The following is a 27872-nucleotide window of genomic DNA, read 5'->3' on the forward strand; positions in this document are numbered from 1 at the left end:
AAAAAACCCTCATAAAACAACCTAAAGGAGTTACGAATTTTCAAGTATGTTGAGTAATGGTATTGATTATACTTACTGATGTTAATACAAGTCTATGTAACAGGTAAATGAAATTTGACAACTTGATACTAGAACTAACTGCAGATAAACCACTCATGTATGAATCTGTTCCAATTTGCTTAGCTTTAAACTACCTTTAGGCAAGCAAATGCAAAGGTGCAGATTGGCTTTTGTTCTTTTCTTCTGCCAAAAACCTAAGCAGGACTTTATTCCTGTCCTTCAAAAATTTCCCTGTCTTATTTTAATAATACTAAAATCAATAATGTATATCACTGCTTTGAGAAGAGACTTAGTAAAAATGACATTCTCTTCTTACAAAGCTTTATTGGTTTTATACTTGCAGGAATTAAAACGTACTTTTTCCACAATATCAAGGAAGATTTTACTTTTAACACACAGAATGCTAGTCTGCTGATCAAGGTGTTTCTTCTTTGGGTCACATTCCAAAGCAGAACTGTTGTATGAGACCTACTTTGTGTCATGTCAGGTGCCTCGTTTATCTGGAACGCAGTTTACCTTTGCCATTGATGTAGCCAGCAGATTTGGATTTAGCCTGGTTTGTTAGCTTAGGTTCAGGGCTGCACAAACACAGCTCTTCTGCCTCCAGAGGTACATCAGTTTGAGAAACAGTTTAGCTTTCATGTGACATGACAGCTAAACGGCTATGGAGCTGTTCAGGTGCCTTTGTGGCATGCTTCTGGAGCTGGGATGATTTCAGCACTTGTGGACCTGGCTGGCTGCTGATACTTGGTTGCGTTGCAGGTGCCAGCAAGATTGACCAGCTGCTGTGTGACACCATGCAATTAGCAATCAGACTAGGTAGTGCGAGTTCTGAGACCTACAGTATTGGGGAAATCGTAGAGTGGCTTTGATAGCAGCCAGGCATCATTGGGTAGAATCAGTCTGGTTAAATTGAAGTAGCTTTTAAAAGATGATGTGCTCGAGTGTCTTTGTATGTTGCTTCCCAGTGTGTCCTCTATGAATATGTATTGCCTTTCTTGTCAGTCTTGGTTACATAAAACATTGGAGAGCTGATGAAATTTTTTTTTTTTTTTTTAAATGTTGTGCCATTCTGAGGAGGTGGTTCTGATTGCTTCCAACATTACCTACAAAGCAACAGGGGAAACATGGAATATTTTTGTGAACAAGCTCCTTAAACAGCAAATCCAAATGTATGAGAAGACCGTGGCTCATTTCAGCTCTCATCCAGCTGTACACTAAATAGTTTGTTCCTGATTTTGCAGTGAGCAGAAAATAACACATTTTAATCTCAACACGTTTGTCTTAAGAAAAGAAATTCTTTGAAACCTATTTATGAGTTTAGGTCTTTTCCGTACAGCTTAGCATTGTGCTGTGGCTGTTAAGCCACAACAGAATTTGAAATGTTGCGCTTCTTGTTTTTAATGGGACGGCCAAGACATGGATGTTCTTTTACACTGGATTGTGCATAAGTACTTGTATATTGCAACTAGTTGGGGCAGGGTTGGAGGGTGAAGGTGATTAGGAATAAACAGGTTTTGGTTTTAGCTGTGGATGTCCAGAAACATTCTTTGGATTTCTATTTTTAAGAGCTTCCCTTTGAAAAATGGTGCTTTCTTTGAAGGAGAATATATGTCAAACTGCCAGAAATGCGGATGTCCAAGAAGTCTCCAACCTCTCTGGAACATATGTTGCTGGCTCTGTACGTTTTCCTTTTCAAGTTGTGTGGAAATAGTGTAAAATGTTGATCCAGAAACACTGTAGAGCGATAACTTCTTGTGAGAGTGGAACTGCTTTCAGTGTATAACTGTTTCACTGATAAGTGTTACATGATTAAAAAAAAAAAAAGATCAAATTCACAGAAAGAAGTGATTTCTGAAGAAATTAACACTGATACACATTCAGATGAAATAGTTCCTTTAGGCTGAGAAACAAAATAGAAGAGGAAAAAAATTATCAATTTGAAACAGACCCCTCCAGCAGTAATGTTATTTGAATGCTTTTTTAGAAAACTGCAGGATAACGCAGTTTTGTATGCTTAACCTGTGCTAACATGGCAATTTATTATCTCTTCAGTCCTGGGCCATTCCTCTGAACAGTTGCAATTTTGTGGATGGTCTTTGGAATGAAAGCCTATGCTGAAGAGTATAGAAACTATGCAAAATGCAGTGACTAAAGTTTTCTTGTGTAGATGACTAAGAAATCTGATGATCTGATGTCTTTGGCCTGTATAAAATAAAATTCAGAGTCTTCATTCAGACAGGATTGCAGAGTTCAAAGGGAAATTTGCTGAAGAAATATGGATTATGATAAAGTTCTAAAAAAAAATTCTTTATATTAATGTCTAAAACATACTTAAAAGTTCTTTGAACAGAAGTTATTAAATGAAATACATTGGTTAGCAACATAACCATATACTTTTTTTTTATTCTCATGCTGTTTCTTAAATCTTAGTAAATGGAATATATACAGTACCAACAAGCATAGTTTATTAGTTCACACTACTGTCCTGAAGGCTTTGCAATAAAAAAGGGGGTTGCTTGTGCAGCTCCCCTCTTTGTATTTAAAACAAAGGGGTGACAGTGAATGAGAGAAAAAATAATACTTTCTTTATAATATTGCTTCCTTTAATGCATATAAGTATAATATATCAAAAGCTCTGGCAAATATTTCTTCATGGATTGGCAGAACAAAATTCTACTGTGTTCATTCAAGCTTCAAACTAATTTTTCATCATCTGTCTTTTGGTATTTCACCTTTTCAAGTGTTTTCCAACTGAGTAGGTAGTAAAATATATATACTGAAAGCTCTACAGAGAATAGAATGTGTTCCCACTGTCCTGGTTTTGGCTGGGATAGGGTTAAATTTCTTCCTAGTGCTGTGTTTTGGATTTAGTATGAGGAGAATGTTGATAACACACTGATGTTTTCAGTTGTTGCTAAGTGCCCTCCTAGTCCAAGGACAGCTCCCGTGCCTACTGACTGAGCTAGGTGCACAAGATGGGAGGGAACGTAATCAGGACAGCCAGCCCATCTGGCCAATGGGGTATTCCATACCATGTGATGTCATGCTCAGTATGTGAATGGTAGGCGTGATCCAGGAAGTACCGATCGCTACTTGGTTATCGGTCAGCGCGGGTGGTGAGCAATTGCATTGTGCATCACTCATTTTGTATATTCTATCATTATTATTATTATTTTCTCTTTTCTGTTCTATTAAACTTACTTTATCTCAACCCACGAGTTTTTCTCACTCTTGCCCTTCCGATTTTCTCCCTGTCCCACTGGGGGGGCGGGGGGAGTGAGCGAGCGGCTGCGTGGTATTTGGCTGCCTGCTGGGTTAAACCATGACACCCACCTACTACTTTTTTGTTGCTGATTCAGACTATCCAAATTTTGAAGTGCTGGGTTACTCCTCCATTGAGGAGAAGCAAAGAAGCAAATGGTAAATCAGTTGTTGACCATTTAAGAAAGAAAAATACAGCACATATAGAAAAATGCTAATATTGGAGCAGTTATACATAAATGTCATTGCTGTTGCTATGAAATAATTTCAAGACCATATTCAGCTTTAGGTACAGATCTACTTTTGCTTCACTTCAGTTTTAGAATTGATTTGAAAATGTATGTATTTCCAAATTACTTTAAATACAGTATTCTGTTTGCTGAAGTCTGGTTTTAAGCACCTAATGGTAATCAAGAGGAAGCTGTAAGTAACTTTTTAAACATGAAAATATGTAAGCAATAAAAATAAGGAGACATTATCTTTGATTCAAAAGCATTGTAACATACCAATCGAAAGCATAAAACAGGTGTTTTCAAACTCTCTTATAGTACAGTCATATATGCAACTTCCTATAAACAACTTGCTTCTCATTCACAGTCAGATAATCTCTGCATAGCACCTATTGCAACTTCTTACCCAAATAATACCACTAAAGCAGGTTTGCTGCAAAAACACAATGAATTAACCAAATTCTGGTTGTGGTTCTTCCTTATGTGACTATCTAGAAACCAGGTATATTCAACCAGATATATTAAACTCAGATTCATTTGAGAGGTGTAAATGTTTATACTTTCAAAATTTTAGGTATTTTGTTTTAAAGTAAGATTTTAGCATTGTTGGTGGGTGAATGAGAGGCTGTGATTCGAGAAGTGATGGGATTCTTGCTTACCTGTGCATGAGTGCTGCAAAGAAAAGTTCAACAACTTTCCTCTTTGAGAAGCCTGCTGGTATCACCTGCCCAGCCAGTGGAGGGAACGGAGAACATGCTTGTAGGGGGTTTTGCTCTCCATGTTCTTATGCCTGTGAACGCAGAGGGGGTAATGTGTGGTTTTGTCCAGCTTTCACCAGGCAGGAAAGTTGACTAAGCATTTTAAACAGAGCAGATTACTTCCACCTGAGCCAGGTGGAAAAACAGCATTTTTGACTCAGAACATCATTTCTTTCCTGAACTAGATGTGGAGCGAGATCTTTATTCATTTCTTCCTGTTGTGAACTAGGACAAGAGTTTCCAAACTTCTTTTTGTCTTGCTACCATTCTGCAGTAGAACAATGTATCTGCATGAAGGAAGGTCTGGGGAGGGGAAAAAAAAGGGGGGAAGGGTGTGAATTGTAGGAGCCTCTGGAATCAGAAGGGGTTTGGCAGCTAGACAAGTTGGCTATAGAGGAAGGCGACGGCAAGGTGGCAAAAAGAGAAGGAGCAGGAAAGGAGCCAATTCTGAACTGAAATGCTGCTTTGTCCTGGGTATCCATTGAGAGGCCAGAAGATAGTCATGATGTCAGGAGGATGAGAGAAAACTGGCTTGTTTCAGGGGCTTCTGGTAGCCACAGACAACTTCTGATCCTTTTTCCTTCATTGTTGGTTGGCCAGAGTCATCAACCTTTCCCTGACAGCTTTTCCTCTAGTTTAAGCACTAACTCCATCTATCTCAAAAGTATGTATTTCTGTTTTATCTGAAGTTGTAAGTAATGTTTTTGTGAAGCCCTCAGACAGTTTCAGAGCCTCTTTAATTGGATAGATTTTGAAAAAGCACTCTTTTTTAGTAATCATTTTTTGAAATTCTTTTTCTTGAAAGACATGCTTTCACTCTTTCATCTTCTCACCTGTAAGAAAGTGTATTTTTTTTTCTCCTGCTCATCTTCCCCCCTTTACCTCCTGGGAAATAGGGATGGGAAAGGAAAGGAGAAAAAGAGAAAAAAGAAAACGGACTGCATTTTTTTCACTTTCTCCTCTCATTTAATTGTGATTTGAAATGGAATAAATTTTTTTCATGAAAATTGATTACATTTGAACCCATTGTTCTTTAAAAAAAACACAGTTTTGAAAAAAGCTTTTAGGTTCACCATTCTGTAGTTAAAAGTTTCCATACGAAGGCATTTGATAAAGCTATTGAACAGATTCAGAATACTTACAAGCTTTAATTTTTCCTGCAGATTAAAAAAACAGAGCAAGTTTCAAAAATTAACAAAGAGCGAATGCTGCTGAAACAGCATTGGCAAGTGTGGTGGCAAGAGCATAAAAGACTGAGTGAGAACAGGTAAGAGCTGAGGAATCTTAATTAGCCATTATTAAAGAAATACTTCAGTAGACAGAGTTTCTGATGTGGCATAGTTGATTCAAGGGACATTAAGAGGAAAAGATTAAAATACCTGAACTGAAGATAATTTTTTGTGCAGGGCATGAGAGTTTGTGATGTATATTGAAAGGGGTCTGTAGACATGAAGAGAGCACATAAAGAGGGGGGAGAATAGAGTGGATGTTGTTCTGCATGTACCGCTCCATGATGATCTCACAGCTGTTTAGTTGACCTGTCAACATCTGAAGAGCGTGTATTTGTAGGAGTATCAGAAGTTTTCAGATACTTTTTAATTCCTTCAGAGTCTGTCTATAGGTGTGCATATTGAGTTCACACTTATAACAGGGAACATTAATATTGTTCTTGTCTATTAGCTTGCATGTTGTATATACAGCAGATTAATGAGAGCATTTTTTGCTCAGAGGAGGGTGGCTTCCATACCACCTTCATGTCCAAGTCCTGCACTTCATACCTTCCTAGGTAAAGAATCCCCCTTTTTACTTAATTATTAGAGTATTTGAGGATTATCATTCTTGAAAACTTAATGAATAAGAAATTAAAACTTCTGTAAAACTCATATTCATACCTTCCAGGCAAAAAGCAGAAGCAGAAATAAAGACTTTTCTTGATGAAAAAAGGCATAAGCACAAATTTTTTTTGGATATGAGGGACTTGGGTAAGAATTTTTTATTCATTTCTTGATTATTTATTATAGTCAAAATTATCTTGATTATTTGTTTGAGTTTTTAAATCCCTGTCTTGACAGGTTTAGATTTAGAAAGCACAGTGCTGTGTAATGTTTTGTGTGTTTTAGAAAGCTTTATGTTTCATTTGGATATAGAGCATAAATTATCAAAGGAGCGGGATACATACCAAACAAATACTGTAGTTCCTATCTGGCAACTAAAAGAGAATTTGAAATTCAGGCTGTCTGAAATGCAGTGTTACCTCTCAGAAGAATCTTGTCTGAAATCCAAGTTCAATCCAGTTGAGATGTTACAGCAGGTTAGTATTTTAACTTTATTTTTACAATTTATTATCACTGTATTTTTAGCATTTTCATTTATTTTTATGCAATACTTTGAGAATAACGTTCACATTCAGAGTACCCAGTAATCTCTGTGCTTGCCATAGTGTAAATCTGCTTCTCTAAAATCTGTAAAAGCATAGAACTGGAAATCAGGCTCTTTGTTTCTAAATAAGAGTTTTCATATTATAAGATATAAGATTTAAGATAAACAAGTAAGAGTAACATATTTCATGAAATAGATCAAATTTGTGAAGAAGCAACAGAAGGAAATTTTGGAATTCCTTATCCTTGAAAGTTTGACTTTGGAAAGAGAGCTTGAAGACTATAAAACAAAAGTAAGCTTTTCCTTATAACTTTAATAAGCAATTTTTTGAGAGAGAAAATATAATGCAGAGTAGTCTGCTGAGTAGCATTTTTTCATCACAGGCATTAGCGCATTCTTTTGAAGAGAAAAATGGACTTTTCCTTGAAGTTCCTTCCGCACTACTGTCTCTGGAATGCCCCTACCCTAATTTGAAGACCTTAGTTATCAATGAGTACCGAAAGCTTGCAAGAGGGTACTGGTCTAAGCTTCAAGAGGTTGATCAACAGTTAAAAGTTTTATACAGGTAATGACATCTGTTTCTGGATTTCTTTTTTTGGGTATAAAATAAATAACTATAATGTATTTTGTGAGCTATAGATCCTGCAGTTGCCCTTTACCATTAGAGTTGGTTCTATTTTATGCAGAGCAGAGAATAGTTGACGCACTGCCCAGCTCTCTGGAGTTAGTTGGTAGCTGTTTGCACAGCTGAGAGAATTGAGGCAGTCCTTTCAAAAGTTCTCATATGAAATAATAAGTGAAATGTTTTGTGGATTAAAGAACCAACAATCTGGTTTGCATCAAATGCCCTCTTCACATGCTTTTGTATGAATAGAAATGATTCTTTCTGTACGGTAATTACACTATCAAATTTCTGCCAGAAAAGTACAGTCTTTCTGAGAGAGATCTAGAATGTGTTTATCTATAAAGCAGATTAATAGGTCCAATCTTTTCACTAATTTTGGATCACTGCAGTAATTCTCATCACAAAGAAATGTTAAAAATGTATGTAGCTCTGATTCAGAATAACTGAAAGGAGGAGAGATTTTTCTGTAAACAAAAAAGTTTATAGAAAGAACATAAATGTTCATAATGATCTAGAAATGTAACATACCTATATATTAATAGCATAAAGCTTAGCTTTTCTGCTGAGGCTAACTTGAGTCCAGGAGATATGAGTTGCAGATATTGGACCACCCTTGACTTCTTTTTGCCATTGATTGATATTCCTCTGGCTTAGAATGGCATCAGGTTTTAAGACGACTGAGAATAGGAAGGTCAGTGGAATTGTTTGAAGCCTGGGCAGAAGAAACTGGGGAGAGCAGGAAAGTCCCTAAGTTTCTTTGGTAAAACAATCACATGCTGCTTCTACATCTCCCTCTTTTTCTATATACACCTACAGTGCAGCACTTAAATCTTCTGCCACTGCCGCTGAGTTAGTTTGGGGGTGCTGAAACAGGTTTAAGATGTTGGATCCCATAGAAAGTGATGTTATAATCTACTTATCTTTTGTATAAACTGTACAGATATTCTGTAGGTTCTTCTTCGGTTACCTGAAATCTGTATATTATTACTGTAATGTCCTAGCTATTGTAACATACTTATTAAAAATTGTTCTCATCTTTCCCATATTTATAGCATTTATTAAGCAGCAAGTGGCAAATTTACAGCAGTTCCTTTGCCTGCTGTCTCTGATATTTTGTTACAGTTGTTCTTTTGGAAGAAGTTTTAATAACCTCTATGAGAAAATCTGTGACAATACCAAATCATTAAATATGTACAAAGTCTTTCTAGTGGTTTTAATTAAAATTGTGTTAAAGTTTATGATTAACACAATTTTGGTGAAAAGTCATAATTTTAAATCCCTTGATCCGCACAGCATGTGTGCTACTGAATAATAGACAAACATCAATGTATAAACAGAATCTACGAAAACAGTTGAAAAATCTACCATGGTATTTTCATTGATCATATGCCAGGTTTGAATTTAGGTCTTGAGCTAGCTAATTTTGCACGGATAATTAAGTAACATCAAGACTTAAAGATAAAATACCATATTTGTAAGGGAAAGAAATTCAGTTGTAGGCATGAAAACAGATGCAGTGGTACTTTGAAGGAATTAAGTTATGATATCTAGATGACAAAAAAGAAATGGATGTAGCTGGAAGAAATGCTGGTGGTAGTGGTAGTGGCAGTGGCAGCAATGTGCTGGTGGGATGTAAGGGTAGGTTGCGTAAGACAATCTACCCAATTTGGATCAGCGTATGCCAGTATTGTTAGCTGGGAATGTATGAAATCATAAATGAACCATCAGCAATTATCTTAGGCATTTTATTTAAAGCTAGATCTTGGTCTTTTTTCGCTTGCCTTCTGGTCTCCAAATCTTTAATGTATTGCTCATTTATGTTTCTATGATTTTATTCACAACAATGTTAAAAATGTGTTTTCAATAAAAAAAGCAAGACACTGTTCTTGTAGAATTGCTTACTTCTAAGATCTGGGTTTTATAAAAGACGCAACACTCTTTGTCACTTCTTACATTTATATTGGCTAATTTGCATGAAAATATTCTATGAGTTTGTAAAGATACAGCCTTGTGATTTAAGTATTCTATAATTCATCAAGCTAACTTTGATCTGACTAACACAGATAATACTGTCAAAAATTGTGACAGATTTTTGACCTTGGTATGTATCCTCTGTACTCTACTAATTAATATAGCCTTAATGAAGCCTTTGCAATTATTGTCATTGCTGTATACCTGAAGATACAAAACATTCTGCTGCAATACTTTTTTTTTTCTCATTTTTGTAATTTGAGAAGTTGTTCAGTAGAACAATATGGTTATATGATAACATGACATCTTAGTCACTTCATCTGAGGATTATTTTTCTGTCGTTTTTCCTCTCTCATGATATGCTTGAATGTACAGTAAAGAAACCTTAAGTTAATACTAGTCTTCTGGCGTTACACATCTCATTGTTTAACCGTTCAGACTGTCTGGAACAGAAAATTTGGAAATGTGCGTAGAATTTCCAAAGAAGAAAAATCAGAATAAGATAATATTTTGGTCTGCTATATTCTTTGTGTGCTTTTCAGTCCTACTAGAATGCACGTTACAGCGTTTATTGTTTTTACAAACTGAAGAAGAATTTGTTGGTGGTTTTTTTTTTCCCCAAGCATAATACAGGATTATAATGTTTTATAATCTAAATTCACTACTTCTACTGCTGCTAAAACACAAATTTTTGTGTTTGGAAAATACCCAAGTCCTGAGTTATCGCACAAATTGTGGACTTGGAACTGATGTGTTTGTAATAGCTGATGATTCTCTAAGAAATATTACATTTTTGCCACAATTTCCAAGGATGTCTGAATTATTTAAATAACTGAAGGATGAATGGAGTATTGCATATTCAGCACTGTATCCTCTGCAGCATCCTTTCAAATGAATGGGATATTAGGACTAAGTCAAGTAAATTTAGTTCCTCTTTTCAGGCCTATTACCAGGATGTTTCTGGTACAACAATCGGCAACGACATAATTGATAGCCAGGGATGTTAACATCTCACTTGGTGGTATTGTTGCAGTCCGTGTGTGCGCAGATTCAACAAGACAGCAGTGCATCAAGTATAGCTTGCTATTGCAAAGGGTATATGGGGATTATAGGGTGGAGAGGGTAGCTTCCCCTCCGAGATGTTTATATTCTTTAGAATGTGTAAAGCCAAGGATTAATGCTGAGTAAATCTGTTTCAAAGGAAGCAGCTGCCTCGGGGTTGTTGAATATAAGACAATTGCTGCGTTTCAGTTCTGAAACAAAATAAAGATTGTACTGTTTTCTAGTAGAATGATATATACAAGAAAAGCAAGCACTACATTTAAAATTTGGGTTATGCATTCACTTGTAAAAGTTTGTCAATATCTTGTCACTGAAGAAGCCTGATATTAGCTTAAATATTAAGGTAAAATGTGTTGGCACTTTTCAAACTTGTTTTAGATGAGATTTTCCTTTCTGAAATTTTACAAAAGTTTAAGTGAGGTGACATCTTGAATTCAATCAGGCAGGATATTTTGAAATTCTCCATGCATTTAATGGTTATGAATATACTAGGCTGGATCATGCTCTTTTTTTTTTTTTTTTTTTTTGTGCTATTTGTCTATGAACAGCTGACAAAATCTCAGCACAGCTGACAAATTTTGGGACAGCTGTCAAACCAAGGCATTTGCAGTCAATTTGTCCCTACTTACAATAAACTACTTGTAGCTCTAGCTATAGCTGATTGCTCCCCAGAGTATCTTCCACAAACCTTAATTTCTCCATCTTGTTCCTGAGTAGTGTAGAGATTCATTGTTAGCTGGCCGTTACAGGAATATACAAATCGGAGGGAACCTTGAGAGATATGTGAGATATAGGAGGCAGAAACTGTTGCGGCAGCTGGTGCATTTGCCCTTGTGTGCTGAAGGCAGAGAAATCACCAGACTGGCCTTCGGACCACAGAATCTGTGGTTTTCCCTGCTCTCAAGTTCGTGGTGTAATGTTTCCTGACCAAGGTGTATCTTACTCTGCCTTACTCTTCTTGTAGACAGAAGACCTGTATTTGTTCACAAACCTGTATGGTCAGAAATATCCAAGGCAGATTGTTACAAAAGAGAATCTCAGCTCTTAGAACTGTCTCATTACTGTCACTAAAATAATGTGTTCCAAACAGTGCCATACCGAGGTGTATCAGGACTCACAGAAGAGGATTACTGACTTCTTTCAGAAATTACAAGAGGTAGTTCAAAATCCAACCCATGAACTAGTAAACACTCTCTTAGGATTGCTGGTACTCCCTCTGAGTAAAGACTAGCAGGGTTTTGTGGTGGTTCTTCTAATAAACAAATAAATAAAATATTGGGGCTGGAAAGACAAGAATGCTAGGTGTTAAGAAAAAAAATACTTGTGTACTCACTTAGTCCAGCATCAGTAGGAGCAGTTGCAGTGAAAGAGATTTAAATCATAGCAAAGAATAATTAATTTGTTCATTACAGTTATTCTTCAGAAAGCCTATACCTCAGAATATCAAATTATGACACAGAGATTCTAAAATTAATAAATGAACTGATTTCATAGAAAAGCTCCCTCTAGAGAAAAGGGAGGAGTTTAAAACATTAATTTCTGAGGATCAGTTGCAAGACATTTTTCTTAGAGGCAGTAAACATTGCAGAAATAGCACATCTTTCCAATACCACCTCTGTGTCAAAGCTCAGGGACTCTTGTCTTTGGAGAACTGTGTCTGCTGTGCAAGGCCTGCAGCTTGAAGGTTATAAGATACTACTGCAGCCGTTCCCTCTTCGAAGGATTCCTTAGCCCCATTTCACTTTCTGGGGCACTATTTCGTCTTTAGACTTAGCGTATGAAAAAAACCTCAGCTCAGACATCTATATTCATTGTCTGTCATGGGAAATTTAAGCAATCGCCTATAAAGAAACACTTTCATTGCTATTCTGCTTTTGCTAATGTAATTTCACTTTTTATGTTGTCTCCAACGTTTGGTTGGTAGTTGTCAGTTGCTGCAAATAAACTTTTTACAGGAACCAGATCTTCTCTCTCCCCTGTTTTGAAGCCACCTCCATTTCTTTTTGTGACGGCTGGGTTTAATAGCAAACAGCTGGGTCCTAGAAACAGTTTGTCAGATATTTCACACAGTTTAAAAGAAGGGAAAGGAAAATAGGTGGAAAGTATGAATAATATATATCTATCTTGTGTAAGCTTGTGGAGAAAAAGCTGTCTCCTTCCACAACTTTATTAATTTTAGCCTACTAATGAGTCTCCAAGTTGGGATTATTACTATAGTATTTCTAGTCCTAAATCTGTATCTGCACAAGTGGTGGGGAGCTTTTTGTATGAGCTTGCGCTGCTGTACTGTAATACATCCCCACACAGCAAGTGTTTGAAGTCTTGTGAAAACAGGGAAGTCAATGGGCTGCAAGATAAGGTATGACTTAGTGATACTTTATATACCCTGCTCACCGCCCCCAGGAGTGCTAACTGCGAGTTGGCTGGTTGGCATTCTTTTCATGAGAAGTTAGGTTGCTGTTGAATTCTGGTTTTTATTGGCTACATTTTGTGAATTATTCTAGAGCTATCAACAAATGCAGATTGTGAACCGTTCTCTTGTGTGGAAAAGCAAAGACTAAAGTGTCAGTGTATGCTCTTTGTCCTGTGACATGATACTGCTACCTCTGGACACTTTAGTCTTTTTTAAAGTTAATTTTCTGTATGTCACTTTCATTTTACTCCGTTGATAAACAGGTAAGCTACTCAAAAGCACTACCACAGAGGGCCAGCTAAGAGTTAGTGCTTCACATTTTCCTGCAAAAAACCCTTTCATGACTGGAATGTCTCTGTATACAGTACAAGCATTATTACTGCAGAGCGCTCTGTTTTGGTGTGTTTGTAGCACTAATGGCCATGAAAATGTTATTGGAGTTTCTTGAAGGAGGTAGGATGTGATTTCTCCTTACCTGGCCATCTTCATTGTGATGCTGTCTGCATAAAAGACAAGAGTGGCTTTTAACATTTATTCAAAGAAAAACAAAATACAGAAAAAGTACACATGGAGTGCAAGAAACAAGGTGTTCATTACTAGGGAATAGTAATTTTAATGTTTCCTCATAATTGGTTATCATTAAGTTGCCACCATTCTGATTGTGGAATAATGATTCTGTGCTGAAAATGTTATAGTAAGCTAAGAATAATTTTTGTTTCATGAAAGTCAGAGGATGAAGAATGGGAGCAGGGAGGAAAGAACCTCTGATCACTAGCTGTCTCCAGAAAGATGGGTGAAGGTTAAATCCCTCTTAAGTCCATGAGGGTAAAAATAAAGCACATTAGTCTGCCTGAAGAAAACTCTAAAATAAATGCCTTTAGGTAGGTGAAGATAAGCGGACCTCTGTCCAAATTTGTGCCAACTTCATGGCAAAGCATGCAACAGCAGAAAGTGCCAGTAGAGAGGAAAAGAGGTGAAATGCATGTCATCAAAGGATTGGGTTCCCTTGCCTGACAGGGTATTACTTCGAAAACGGTTTGTTTAAATGGGATCTGGTGTCTTTGCATTCTTGAGATATGTCAGTAGGTGAAGCTTTCCGTTTCTTAAAACTAACAGGTCTAGGGATATTTTCTTGTTTCCTCCTTTGGTGACCCAGAATATTGTACAATGGTGATAATACACTGTGGTTTTACTGTGCAATGTTTTTTAAAGAAAAGTTGTGTTAAACTGGATTACATAGAATTTTTTTAATACTTGTGTTCACTTTTCTCTCTTTAGAGATAATGCTAGATCGTATCATAAAATCTAGTTTAGTATTAATTACATATGAGCATCTCTCAAAAAATCCTCTTTTTTAAAAACTTGATATTTGTGCCTGTGTAAGGATAAAGTTGTTCTAACATCTTACTGAATGCAGTGCTATTAAATACCAAGACACCACTGCTGGCTCAGGAAGTCTGAGAGCTGCAAACAGTTGGAGGCTGCAGGAATTTGGTGGGGGTAGAGTCATGTGATTGCTTTCTTTTAATTTCCCCTAGGCTTTTAGTCACTTTTGAAAACAGGTCACTGGGACAGAGAGACCTTTTGGTCTGACTCAGTGTTGCTGCTCGTACATTAATGCTGACAATAGAAGCCTGACGTTAATCCCTTCAAGGCCAAGAGTTCAGACTGAGGGTAAAATCTAATCTACTAAATCCAAACCTGTGTACTCTGTTTTAGTTTTATGTTACTTCTTGCTACTCCAATTTTCTGAAATACATGAATGCATACTGATTGCTACACCTCCTATTTTAGAAAATTGTGAATGTTATGCCTTGCTGATGAGTTTACGGCTGTCAGAAGTTTGTTTTTAAACTAGTCTCTCATTTAGCTACACACAGGTATTATCACTTCATTAATTTCATTTTGATTATTTATTTAGTGCTCAGTGGTAGAGACTGATCATCATCTTCCTTTTTCATATTGTATTTGCCATGTGGTGTGACTATTCATTAACGTAACGTATCTGAGAAACACAGTATCATTCCCCAATAAAAAGCCAGGTTAGAAGAGGAACAATTCACTCGAATGAAGGCATGATAAATGGTCACATTAGAAAAGCAATATAGGTTTGCTTTGTTTCATTAAAGTAAATCTAAATTTCTCAGCTCTGATCCAACATCCAGTTTTACAGGTTCAGGATTGTGAGCCCACCGAAAGGTTAGGCCTTTAAAAATAAACTAGAACCAAACTCCTTCTTTTCAAATGTGAAGTTATATTGGGGCTGATTATTTTGCATTTCTATAGGAACATTGAATGGAAGGAAGAAGACCAGTGGGTTTTTCAGACTGTTATCAATCAGTATCCAAGGGATCTTCAGAGGAGGAGGACTTTGTACCTTGATGTACTGCAGAGATACCTTCCTCACAAATCTAGGCATGATCTGGTCAGTGTTGTTTTAAATATTAGATCAGTTATATAAATTCTTGCATAAATCTTGTAGTGAACATCTGTATTAAAGAATGTTTATCAAAGTTTTTTATTTTAAAATTTCTTAATTATAAATTTTATTCTGCACAGTGAAGAAGGGATGTCCCTGTCTTCAAAATGCGTGAACTTGGAAACCTATCACTTCTTCAAAATAAGCACTGTGGAGATTTTACAGCTCCCTATACTCTTACAGCCAAATTCACAAAATTAGTTTGTTAACATTCCTTCTGCTGTACAGTTTTATAGTTAGGTCATGCTATTCTGCTTCTCCTGGTATTTTTATTTTCTATGGGGATGTATAGCATTGTCGCACTGTCTAGGAATAGTTATTTTAATTGGTCTGTGGCACATATATAGCAGGAAGAGTGGAAAGTTATCTCCTGCTCTCAGGGAAAGGCTATTTTTATATGCATAATGCCTTTCAAATTGATTGCTGATTCCTTTTACACTCCATAGTGAATAAGCACATGGCAGCGAACAGAGAAACCCATTTCAAGGCCAGAACACTTCAGGATGTCATAAGTAAAGTAGGGGTCTTTTTTTATCTCTGCATGTATTTTTAGACCATCTACTTCCTTGCGTTTGAGGAGTGCTTAGTGCAAAGGATTGACAGTGAAGCGATACTGATAATTAGTGTAGTTTCACCAAAAATAAAGTTCTTGTGGATTTCAGAGCTTTTGCCTGTGAGAACTGGGTTAAATAATTACGTGCTTTGTACAATGTAGGTATATTTTAAGCATAGCCATTATTAATGGGTCTCCCTAATTCTTTGAAGGTTCATTTAAAATTTAAAAATTCTAAATTTAAAAATCATAATTCTGCATTGAATTGATATCTCTTAGTATGTATATTAGCATGACAAGTACAGAAATGTTAAAACAGTACAAAGAATCTATTCTTAAAACGTTTGTGTTACATTAGAATACTAAACTTAGAGCCTTCTATGCTTTCTTTCCTCTGAAGAAGAACGGATCAGTGGACAAGCGCTGAGTGCTTGATCCAGTAGCAGCTCATCAGAGAGTTCTATTTTTAGAAGTGCAAACTCTCCATCCCATTTCTTGCTTATGAGTGTCTTAGCTTTAGGTGCTTGCTAGCAAGGCTCACCTGAGTTTGTGGCAGCAGCAATGTGAACTTCTGATGCAGTGGCCTATGTGCATTTGACCAAAGAGAAGCTCCAGAGGTAGTGGTACCATTTTCTCTTCAGTTATGAGCTGATAGGAATATCTGTGAGCTAGGCACCAGGTGAGTCAGCATCCCCCTGTCCCCTGCCAAAAGCCTGGAAAAGCCATCAGGAATGGTCCCCTTGACACTTGTGAGCAGACAGCCATCTCTAGAATCTCCTTCATCCCTGTAACTTGTATTTTTTGGGATATAAGACAGGTCCAAGACTCTACTGCCTCAGTCTATGCAGCCTTACCTGTTACTACTTCTGTCAAAGTCTTGAGGCTTGAATGTCCTCACGAACCTCACTGAATAAGGCCAAAGAAGGTGTATTTAAGATTAAACACTCATCATTTTTGTTAGGTGGTGACATTGGTGGTGGCAGTATGCTGCTTGGCAAGCTAAAAATCTATTTCCAAATTTCCTGTTAGGAAAGAAAAAATGAAGCTAATTCTCATCTGTACTGCATTTGTACAATTGCTTTAATTGGTGTTCTGTTTCTCTATAGATCATAATTTGCTACAAAGAGCCTCATCTTGCTAAAAGTGGTCAATATGTCTGAAGATGTATTGAAAGGACCTACTTGCATCTTACATATTTTAGGGCAGGAAGGAACCATTGCATTTAATTTATTCATATTGCAAAAGCGTAGTTCAGAAGGGAACAGTGGGACATCAGAATATTGAAGTGCCACGTGCTACAGGCAAACAGGGAATTGCTGGAGTGGTATCACCGCCTACTGACACTGGGAGACTGCAGCGTACCTGGCACCTGACAGAAAACTTTTGGGCCCTAAGTTGTGGATTCCATAGGAATATTGGTGATATAATAATTAAATCAATTATATTAAAGGTTTGCAAAAATGTCTAGAATTATTTTATTTTATTACTGCATAGTTTTTAAACCTTTCTGAAATGCTTTACTTTTTTAGGTTGTTCATGAGAAAGCTTGGGATCGTTACCATTTCATTAGGAATCAGCGCAGAGTCTTGATATTAAATTGGGCTCAAGCTAGGAAAGCTTTTTTACTTAAGGCAGTGACGACTGTTGCTGAAGCCTCTGCTGCTCATGAGACAGAAGTAGCGTTGGCTAATACCAGACAAAAGCAACAGGAGATTTGTGCTGATCTGAAAGCAAAGGTAGGTTCAGTTATAAATCTACCACATGCAAATCTGTGTTTTACTGGTAAATTCAAAATGAAGTTACAGTGTCTAAGTGAAGAAAAATTAACTGAAGCTAGTTGTCATAAACCTGTTTTTACTGGCCTGATTGAACTGTTTTGGGCAGTTAGGGAAAAAAGGCAAACTATAATCTCTTGGCAGAGATCAGTATGTTTGTGAAGCTTGACTTGCAAATCGTTTTGAAGATGCTCTGTTTCATTACTAATAAGGATCCTTGTTAGTGTTTCAACCAGCTCTTGAACTTCGTTTGCCTTTTTTTGATTAAGAATTTGATTATCTAGCACACTTTAGGTGTTACTATGAGTTTCATACTGTGGGTATAATCTCTGTATAAACTGCAGTCACATTTATTTTGATGGATTTTGAGCACCATCAAAGAGTTTGAACTATGTTTCAGTATTGGCAGAACAAGATTTGTTCTGCAGTTTACAGCACGAGAAACTGTAAGCAAGCTACAGGAGTAAAGATCTGGCATCTTATTCCTTAGGTTCCTTTGTAACATTGGCAAATCACAAAATATTTGTGTGTTCCTGTTTCTTCCTCAACAAAGTGGGATTGATATCTATACTGTCTGAGGCGTAGTTCATAATTGCTTTTAACACTAGAATCTTCAGAAGTGGAAGCGAAATGTTCCATTCATCATCACTACCAGCAGTTTTTTAGATTAATGCTAGTCTATTTTCAGAGAAAGAATGAATATCTGTCTTCCCTTCTGTTTATTTTTAAGAATGCTTTCTAAGACCTGAAAAAATGGATCCCATAACTTGTTTGCCCTTGTTATGGAGGTTTCGCAATATTCTGAAAGGTGATTTACTGTGTTAAGAGGTGAAAAAAGATAAAAAAACCTGCCTTGTTTTTGGTAGGAGAATAGAATAAAATGGGAGGAGCCTCGACACAAAAGGAAAGTGTTATGATGTTGGTGCCTAAGGCATTTGTAAGGAGAATCACATTTCTGGGCATGAAAGGCATGTTAAGATTTGTTTAGACCGCTCTCTGTGATTTTCCACTTGCATAGAAATTAACATCTGAAAGCACACACGGTGTATTATTCTCATTTCACCAACGCTATCTCTGTTGAACCCTTACTTTCCAGTGAAATACTAAACACTTGATTTTGGTTTTCTACAAGTAGAAAAACAGTAAAACCTGTACTGTTATTAAGATTTTTGATGTTGATATTAGTTTTTCACTATAGTAAAAATACAAAAAACCTTCTGAATCCTGTTCCTGGAGCCGTCTGTCATAAGAAGGTTTGAATCTAAACACTTTAGGATTAGAAAATGTCTGGGCTTGACTAAGTAGGGAGTACCCCATTTTAACGCCTGTGGCAGGCTTCCCTGGAGCCAAGTGGAGTAAGGAGCAGTTCTCTGGGGTTGGTGGGGAGTTTTGTTTTTTTTTTTTACCTAGGCCTCCCTTTCTGGAATTGCTGTGTGTCTCTTATCTGCACAATTAGAGGTGGAAGGGCCATTTATTCCAGACCTGTGAATTTATGAGTCTGTCTTTTTTTTTCTTTTTTCTTCCCTCCCCCTTCCCCCCCCCCCCCCAAGTAACAAGCAAATGTTGGAGTACTTAATGTTGTCTCCATGTAGCTTAAGATTCTCACTGATGCCTTGAACATTGTCTGAAAGTGTTTTGGATTCTGACCTCCTGTTTCCTGTAACCTGGAACTGTCTGAAACTTAAACCTAATAGGCCTACAGTTTTCAAGGGTTGCTTTCAAAGGTGGCTTTGTTAAAATGTTGAACGTTTGAACAAAAACAATTCACCTATTTCCAAGAAAAAAGGAATGAAAAAGGTACGGGTTTTTTTTTTTTTCCCATTAAGGAAGGATATTATTGTGACCTTGTTTTGATCAGCTCTACAGCTAAAAGGGCTAGAGGACGGAAGTTGAAATTGGGCAAGGAGCTAGCTGTTTTTCAAAGAAATTATTCTGAATGTATCCATGGTTTTTGTTTGGATTCGATGGGTATATGCATTTGAAAACTCATACTTTACCCAGTTGTAGTTCATTTTACAGACTTGTCTTTCTACACTTCTGAAGTGTGCAACTACAGAATGTCATCCTGTGGAAAGCGGCTGTTGGCAGCTATCAGGTAAAAAGTAACTCTCAGTCTAGTGAGTTAATTTACACTGATAAAAACCCATGCTGACGAGGATCCATAAGATGGGGTAAAAAGTGAATCTGTCTCTAAGGGAATGAGTGTAGAGCTGGAAATCAGGGATTAGCGCTGTTCTCCCACTTTTTCTTTTTGGCCATTAATTGACTTAATTTTTTGCATTTCAGTAAGTTTAGCATAAGGAAATCTTACTCATATCACTTTGCCAGAGGGAAATGTAGTTGCTATAATGATTTAGCTGTATAGTAAACTCTAGGTATGCTTGTGAAGAGTTTGTATCCTGAATGTGAGAGATATAGATCTCCTTCATTACACCAGCAGGTTTCAGAGAAAGTCATAGCATTTATATGCCTATTTACATCAGCTGTAAAATGAAGTTATGAGACACACACACTGTAAGATATGTAAGCAGTTCTAGAAATGCAAAGGATCGTTAGATCCATTTTGCAGGCAGAATATGCAGAAATACATTAAAATCAAAATGGATTGTTTAAGCAGCTGTTAATGATAGAGTGGGAGAAGACTAGACTCTGAATATGACACCTTTCATTTAACTTCCAGTCAGTAAACCATTTAGCCTGTTTTACTTATTTGGTTTAAAAAGGATATCTTTCTGTAAATTTCTATGCTGCTTTGAGTTTGTGGGGTTTTTCAAAAGAGTTTTTCTTTCTCTGTGTGTGAAAATCAGTTTGTTCCTAATTGTGGTACAGATTGAGCAATGCAAAAGAGAAAGAAAATATTCGTATGTGACAGGCTATGCATTTTTCTTATACTGCAATAACCACATGATATCACCTAACTTATATAGTTCTTTTCATCTGTCAACAACAAACCAACAGCATAGCAAATAGACTAAAGAATACATATTTAAAGCTGTTTTAAATGCACTAGAAGCAACTATGCCATCAGTGAGACTCTAGGCCTTGTGACTGACAAGAGGTGATAAAAATTAAAAAGTAAAGCAGCAGAGAAGTTAAATTAATGTTTATAGCAGTTTTCACTTGGGGAAAGGACTTTCAAATTCTTATTCCGTGTTCCATCTCACAGAAGATCAATGTGTGTCCTTAACAGAAATCAGTGTCTCTAAGGAGGAATTTTGAAACAACTCAAGAAGCTCAGGTGAAATAAATCATGAGGGCCATATGGTAGTCATCCAAATGAAATAAAGTGTGAAATGGATAATACTAGTGAGGATATACTGTACATTCTTAAAGAGGAAATGTTTCTGGTACATATCTTTAACACCCCTGTTTGCTGTGGGAAAACAAAAAAACCAAAAACATGGCGGGGTTAGACTTTCAATGAGTGATCAAGAATCACTCATATTTGGTATGCTTTATACTGTGTGGATTTAACCACTTTCAGGATTCTGTAGCAGATGCTGTGTAAAAAATTTCTCTTTCTGTGTAAAATTCCTCTTTCTAAACAACATAAGGAAGCAAATTCTTCTATGTCATAAGGTAATTAAGTAATGAAGTGAGAGAGTGATCTTTTAAGAGGGTTAGTAGGGTGCTGTTTCACAGTTGGTGGTTGAAGGATTATTACTTGCTGTAATAAATTTAGAAATTCAGTCAAGGTATCTGCATGCATTCAAAACACTATTTTTCTATTGAATTTATCTTAAAATATTTATAATCCAGTACTTTCCATCTTCATATAAAACAATTTTAAAAGGACACTCAAGGGAAGACCTACAACTTGGTCAAAAGGACAAAAAGGAGAGTTGAATCTCCTGTGTATGATGCATAGGGTGGGCTTTTTTCTTCCTTCGCATAAAGCTGTGTGCCTGCCTTCCTTTAAATCTTTTCTCTTTCTCTTTCTCTTTTTGTGTTCCAGGATTAATCCCCACTCCAGTGCTAAAATCTCTTGCAACACATTGTAAATTTTTGGAGAGCAACTCTTGCATTCCTTATCCTGGCAGAAACTGAGATAAATTAATTTCAAAAGGAAAAGAGTTAGGTGGAATTAGCTGGGATATTGCAAATCATATAAAGCATGTTGCAGATTGCCTTCCTTCTCCCTTCCTATATAATGAGTAGAAAGGATGTGTCAGTAAACTCAGGGAAAAAAGTTGCCTATTCAGTCAAGTCACGGATTTGAATGATTTGACTGCCATAAGAAATCAACGTTGAAATATTACAACTGAATATAGTGAAAAAAAGAAAAAAAAAAGTCTGCAGAGATACCAAATCTAGCACTTTGTAATCTGATCATTTTGCAGGAAACTTTTTAAAATAAATATTTAAACTTTAAAAAATAAATATTTAAATAGTGGGATATGTAAAAGAAGAGTTTTCTTTTTCAGAAGCATTGTCTATTCACCACTGAAGTGACCCGTTCATTTGTTGGATATGAGAAATATAAGGAAGTCTTAATAACCTAAATTTTAAATACAGATACTCGTTCAGGAAGTATGTGGTGAACGTAAGAGTTGTAGGACGCTATAATGTTTCTCCGAAGTGGATGTGAGCAAATATCTAAGATTTTAAAATTCACTAAAGATGAGCCAACTCTGAGTAGTATGTTTTTAATCCAGAGCTAATAAACCTGGATTTATTAGTTTGAGGACAGCCCAGTATTGATGAATTACATGGCTTTTGAGTCAGATAAAGCTCATACGCTGTAAGCTTGAAGCACACGCAGAGATTGTCTCTGCAAATTTTCCTTGCTTTTCCTTTCACCCCTCCTTTTTTCCCCTGTTTTCCTATACCACGTGTGTTCTATCACATGATGTTGTTATTTCTGAATCTATCAACCTCTCTATTGAAATCTTCTCACAATGTGTATTACCTAATATTTTGTCTGAGGACACGGCAGATTTAAGGGGTTACTATCCCAAATGCTTTTTCTTACCTCCTGGTGCAGTTCACAGCTCTTTGTTACGGTAATGCAACTGTAAGGCCACAATAAAAAGAACATAAGAATATGTTCTTATAACTTCACTCTCTTTCAATACACACACAACGGAAGTAATTGATAAACCAATTTAGGAAGTGTGTAAAAAGCAGACATCCTCTACGTTTTAAGCTACAAATGAAAAAATAATTGTCCTTTTTGCTAATTAAGAAAAAATCATTAGCAGAATACTAAGATAAATAACCAGATGCGCATTATGTTAACCAGATCCTTACACTGTATTTCAGAGGGGTTTAGTAAATACTAATTTGAGAGAAATAGAAGTTCGGACGTTAGCTGTTGCCTGTTTCATAAATTGTGTTTGCAGTGTAATTTATAACCACACGTTCTTTCCACTTCCAGTGATTTAGTTATGTTGTTAGTTGCACACAACACACTGTAAGTTTGGTGGCTGTGTGAGGCAATGCACTGTGATTGCATTGACTGTTGAGTTACCAGCTGAGCCACAGCAGTGGACCCCCTGCACTATGCCAATTGCGTGGAAAGCGTATTAGTCTAAACCACCTTCATGGTTTGCTCCAGCATTATAATTAGAATTTATGCTATATGAGATAACATACAAATTTGAAAATGCTTTCTTCGTTATTTGACCTTAACAGATTTGTGAAGGACTAGGAGCACACACAGAGCCACACACTCCAGTGAAGTTGACAAGGGGCAGTTTGTTAAACTATGGTAACTCCATTATGTGTGTTTCTTTTTATTCTTCTGAGGACGCTATCATGACTGCATGCTTAATCTTATGTACTGGGCATAAATTGCAGGGTTTTTGGTAACGGGGCTGCAGGGTACCCTGCGTGGGAGGGAGACCATGGATTGACTTGTCAGCTCTGAGATCCATTTAAATAACCCATTGCACCCCAAAACTTCAGTCAAATCAGAGGAGCGTGTAGTGCCTCAGCCTGAGACGTATCTTGCTCGTTTACCTGGCTGCTACATTTATCAAAGCTTGTAGGATCTTAAGTATGTTTGAGACATACACTTATCCGTCAAATTTAGTTGAAATTGTCCAGTGATCCCCAAAATTACTTGAGGATGGATAGCTGGACAAGCAGAGAGCTCACGCTAACCTTATTTTCTTAGGAGAATTATCTTCCTTCTTCAGCTAGGAAAGTGGCACCTCAGGCAAGCAAAATAATTTGCATTAAAATTTTGCAAAAGTAGTAAAGGATCAAAGGACCTCTTCATACGACTGCGGAAGGAACTAGAAGAGACACTGTATATAAAAGAGAGTACTGTATATAAAAGGACAGCAAATTTGGCTAAGTAGTTGTAAATAGAAATGCGGCTTACTTAAGGTTATGCATGTGTGAATATTTAAGCCTACGTAATATTTAAACATGTTAATAAAATGTTGACACTCCTGTTGTCAAGAACAGAAAGATGTTCTGAATAATGCTGACTGAGAAGAGAGAGGAAATACAAGGACAAGCTGTGAAAAGTAAACTGTTCACTCGCTGTCTTGAGCAAAGATGATGTGATGTGCTTTCAGCTCCAGGGAACTAAAACTGGTCCTATATTGGATGACAAGTTTTATAGGTACCAATCCTAGCCCTTGTGACTAAGTTTCCTAACTGAAAGCATTGTATCTTTTTACTCTTCAGGTTATGACTTCAGGTTATTATGCTCAAATGCTTTTCTCTCATATCTCTTTTTCAGATTTAAACACTTTTATAGCTGAAGAAAATGTCTAAGTTCTGTTAATGATCAAAACAGTTACTTTTAACCACTTCCAGATTTTCAAATTAAAATTTTTCTAGAGGTGGATATGGAATTTTAAGTAACAAAATTAATCCTAGTGCCAGTAGCCTTGCTTTTCTCCATTATTTCTTGCAGGCCTCTTGGAAGTAGCCTGTGGACCACAAGCTGCTCAAGAGTACCAGTCAAAAATCTGCTAGGGGTGTGAACTTTCATTGTTTTTCTAATCACAGCCAGAATGAGATTATCTTCCGAGATTAACAAACAAACTTGCAAGTGTATTATTTCTTAATTATCCTGTTGCCAAATGCTCTAATACTGGACTTCTCATAAGTCTTGTGTAAGTCAGTCAGAAGCAGAATAGTGTTAGCTTGTACCATCTGCTGTTTTGTCATTCAAGACCCTGTGGAGTCTGGATGTGATTCATGGTGCCGTTCAGAAGTTTTTAGGGTGGAAGAATCCGTGGTCTACAGAAGAAGGAACAGGGTTTTAGAGTTGAAAGTTATTGGAGACTTCAGACCACCATCTGTTAATATCATGATAGTGATATAGCCTGAGAATGGTCACATAGGAATTAGGGCTTCTTTCCTCAAAAAGGTGGATCAATAGCCACCAAAAGGGCTATCCAAAAAGGATCAATAGCCCAATTGAAGTGCATCTACACCAATGCACACAGCATTGACAACAAACAGGAGGAGCTGGAAGCCATTGTGCAGCAGGAAACTATGATATAGTTGCCATCACGGAAACCTGGTGGGATGATTCACACAACTGGAGTGCTGCAATGGATGGCTATAAACTCTTCAAAAGGGATAGGTGAGGAAGGAGAGGTGGTGGCATAGCCCTATATGTTAGGGAGTGTTTTGATTGTCTAGAGCTTGATGATGGTGGTGATAGGGTTGAGTGTTTATGGGTAAGAATCAGGGGGAAGGCCAACAAGGCAGATATCGTGGTTGAGAGTCTGTTACAGCCCACCCAACCAGGATGAAGAGGCAGACAAAATATTCTATAAGCAGCTGGGAGAAGTCTCGCAATCGCTAGCCCTTGTTCTCATGGGGGTCTTCAACTTGCCAGATGTCTGCTGGAAATAGAATACAGCAATACAACAGAGAAATACCATACAATACAATTCAACAGTCTCGGAGTTTCCTGGAGTGTGTGGAAGATAACTTCCTGACACAGCTGGTAAGTGAGCCAACTAGGGAAGGTGCCCCACTGGACCTGTTGTTTGTGAACAGAGAAGGACTTGTAGGTGATGTGATGGTTGGGGCCGTCTTGGGCAAAACGATTATGAAATGATAGAGTTTTTGATTCTTGGAGAAGGAAGGAGGGCGGTCTTAGAGAAGGAAGGGGGGGGGTCTTGGTCTTCTTGGAGAAGTAAGGAGGTAGCAGAACTGCTACCATGGACTTCTGGAGGGCAGACTTTGGCCTGTTTAGGGGTCGGTTGACAGAGTCCCTTGGGAGGCAGTCCTGAAGGGCAAAGGAGTCCAGGAAGGCTGGATGTTCTTCAAGAAGGAAATCTTAAAGGCACAGAAGCAGGCCGTCCCCATTAGCTGGCAGGGAAGACAACCGGCCTGGCTGAACAGAGAGCTTTGGCTGGAACTCAGGGGAAAAAAAAGAAAGTTTATGACCTTTGGAAGAAGAGGCAGGCAACTCGGGAGGACTACAAGGATTTTGTGAGGTTTTGCAGGGAGAAAATTAGAAGGGCCAAAGCCCAACTAGAACTTAATGTGGCTACTGCTGTAAAAGACAATGAAAAACTGTAACAAAAGGAGGCTAAGGAGAATCTCCACCCTTTATTGGATGTGGCGGGGAGACAGTGACAAAGGATGAGGAAAAGGCTGAGGTACTTAATGCCTTCTTTGCCTCAGTCTTTCATAGTAAGACCAGTTGTTCTCGGGATACCCAGCCCCCTGAGCTGGAAGACAGGGACGGGGAGCAGAATAAAGCCCCCATAATTCCAAGGGGAAATGGTTAGTGACCTGCCACACCACTTAGACACACCCAAGTCTATGGAGCCAGAGGGCGTCCACCCAAGGATACTGATGGAGCTGGTGGAGGAGCTTGCCAAGCCACTTTCAATCCTTTATTGGCAGTCCTGGCTAACCGGGGAGGTCGTGGTTGATCGGAGGTTAGCAAATGTGATGCCCATCTACAAGAAGGGCCGGAAGGAGGATCCGGGGAACTACAGGCCTGTCAGTCTGACGTCGGTGCCGGGGAAGGTTATGGAGCAGATCATCTTGTGTGCCATCGCGTGGCATGTACAGGACAACCCAGTGATCAGACCCAGTCAGCATGGGTTTATGAAAGGAGGTCCTGCTTGACTAACCTGATCTCCTATGACCAGGTGACCCGCCTCGTGGATGAGGGAAAGGCTGTGGATGTTGTCTGCCTGGACTTGAGTAAAGTCTTTGACACTGTCTACCACAGCATTTTCCTGGAGAAACTGGTTGCTCATGGCTTGGATGGGTGTACTCTTCACTGGTTAAAAAACTGGCTGGATGGTGGGGCCCAAAGAGTTGTGGTGAAGGGAGTTAAATCCAGTTGGCGGCCGGTCACGAGCGGTGTTCCCCAGGGCTCAGTGCTGGGGCCGGTCCTGTTCAATATCTTTATCAATGATCTGGATGAGGGGATCGAGTGCTCCCTCAGTCAGTTTGCAGACGACACCAAGTTGGGCGGGAGTGTTGATCTGCTGGAGGGTGGGAAGGCTCTGCAGAGGGACCTGGACAGGCTGGATCGATGGGCTGAGGCCAATGTATGAGGTTCAACAAGGCCAAGTGCTGGGTCCTGCACTTGGGCCACAACAACTCCAGGCAACGCTGCAGGCTTGGGGAAGAGTGGCTGGAAAGCTGCCCGGAGGAAAAGGACCTGGGGGTGCTGGTCAATAGCTGTCTAGAACATGAGCCGGCAGCGTGCCCAGGTGGCCAAGAAGGCCAACGGCATCCTGGCCTGTATCAGAACTAGTGTGGCCAGCAGGAGCAGGGAGGTGATCGTGCCCCTGTACTGGGCACTGGTGAGGCCACACCTCGAATCCTGTGTTCAGTTCTGGGCCCCTCACGACAAGAAGGACATGGAGGTGCTGGAGCGTGTCCAGAGAAGGGCAACGAAGCTGGTGAAGGGCCTGGAGCACAAGTCTGATGGGGAGCGGCTGAGGGAACTGGGGTGGTTTAGCCTGAAGAAGAGGAGGCTGAGGGGAGACCTCATCGCTCTCTGCAACTACCTGAAAGGAGGTTGTAGTGAGGTGGGGGTTGGTCTCTTTTCCCAAGTAACAAGTGATAAGTGATAGGATGAGAGGAAATGGCCTCAAGTTGCGCCAGGGGAGGTTTATGTTGGATATTAGGAAAAATTTCGTCACCAAAAGGGTTGTCAAGCACTGGAACAGGCTGCCCCAGGAAGTGGTGGAGTCACCATCCCTGGAGATATTTAAAAGACGTGTAGATGTGGTGCTTAGGGGTGTGGTTTAGTGGTGGAGTTGGCAGTGTTAGGTTAACGGTTGGACTTGATGATCTCAAAGGTCTTTTCCAACCTAAATGATTCTATGATTCTATGTTGTTGACATACCTGTTGATG

The 27872-nt window shown here is 38.2% G+C and overlaps 1 protein-coding gene across 1 annotated transcript in view; it reads left to right on the top strand.

The window, feature by feature from the left end:
* Positions 1-27872, top strand: part of CCDC148 (coiled-coil domain containing 148) — a 68791-nt gene that overhangs the window by 8737 nt on the left and 32182 nt on the right. Inside the window, exons 4-10 of the mRNA XM_075152609.1 lie at positions 5476-5579; positions 6212-6294; positions 6460-6623; positions 6888-6983; positions 7075-7256; positions 15049-15187; positions 17324-17530. Of these exons, the coding sequence (XP_075008710.1) occupies positions 5476-5579; positions 6212-6294; positions 6460-6623; positions 6888-6983; positions 7075-7256; positions 15049-15187; positions 17324-17530 (975 nt within the window). The remainder of the gene's footprint in view (positions 1-5475; positions 5580-6211; positions 6295-6459; positions 6624-6887; positions 6984-7074; positions 7257-15048; positions 15188-17323; positions 17531-27872) is intronic.

Source organism: Calonectris borealis, chromosome 6, assembly GCF_964195595.1.
Source record: "Calonectris borealis chromosome 6, bCalBor7.hap1.2, whole genome shotgun sequence".
In the NCBI taxonomy this organism is placed as follows: Eukaryota; Metazoa; Chordata; class Aves; order Procellariiformes; family Procellariidae; genus Calonectris; species Calonectris borealis.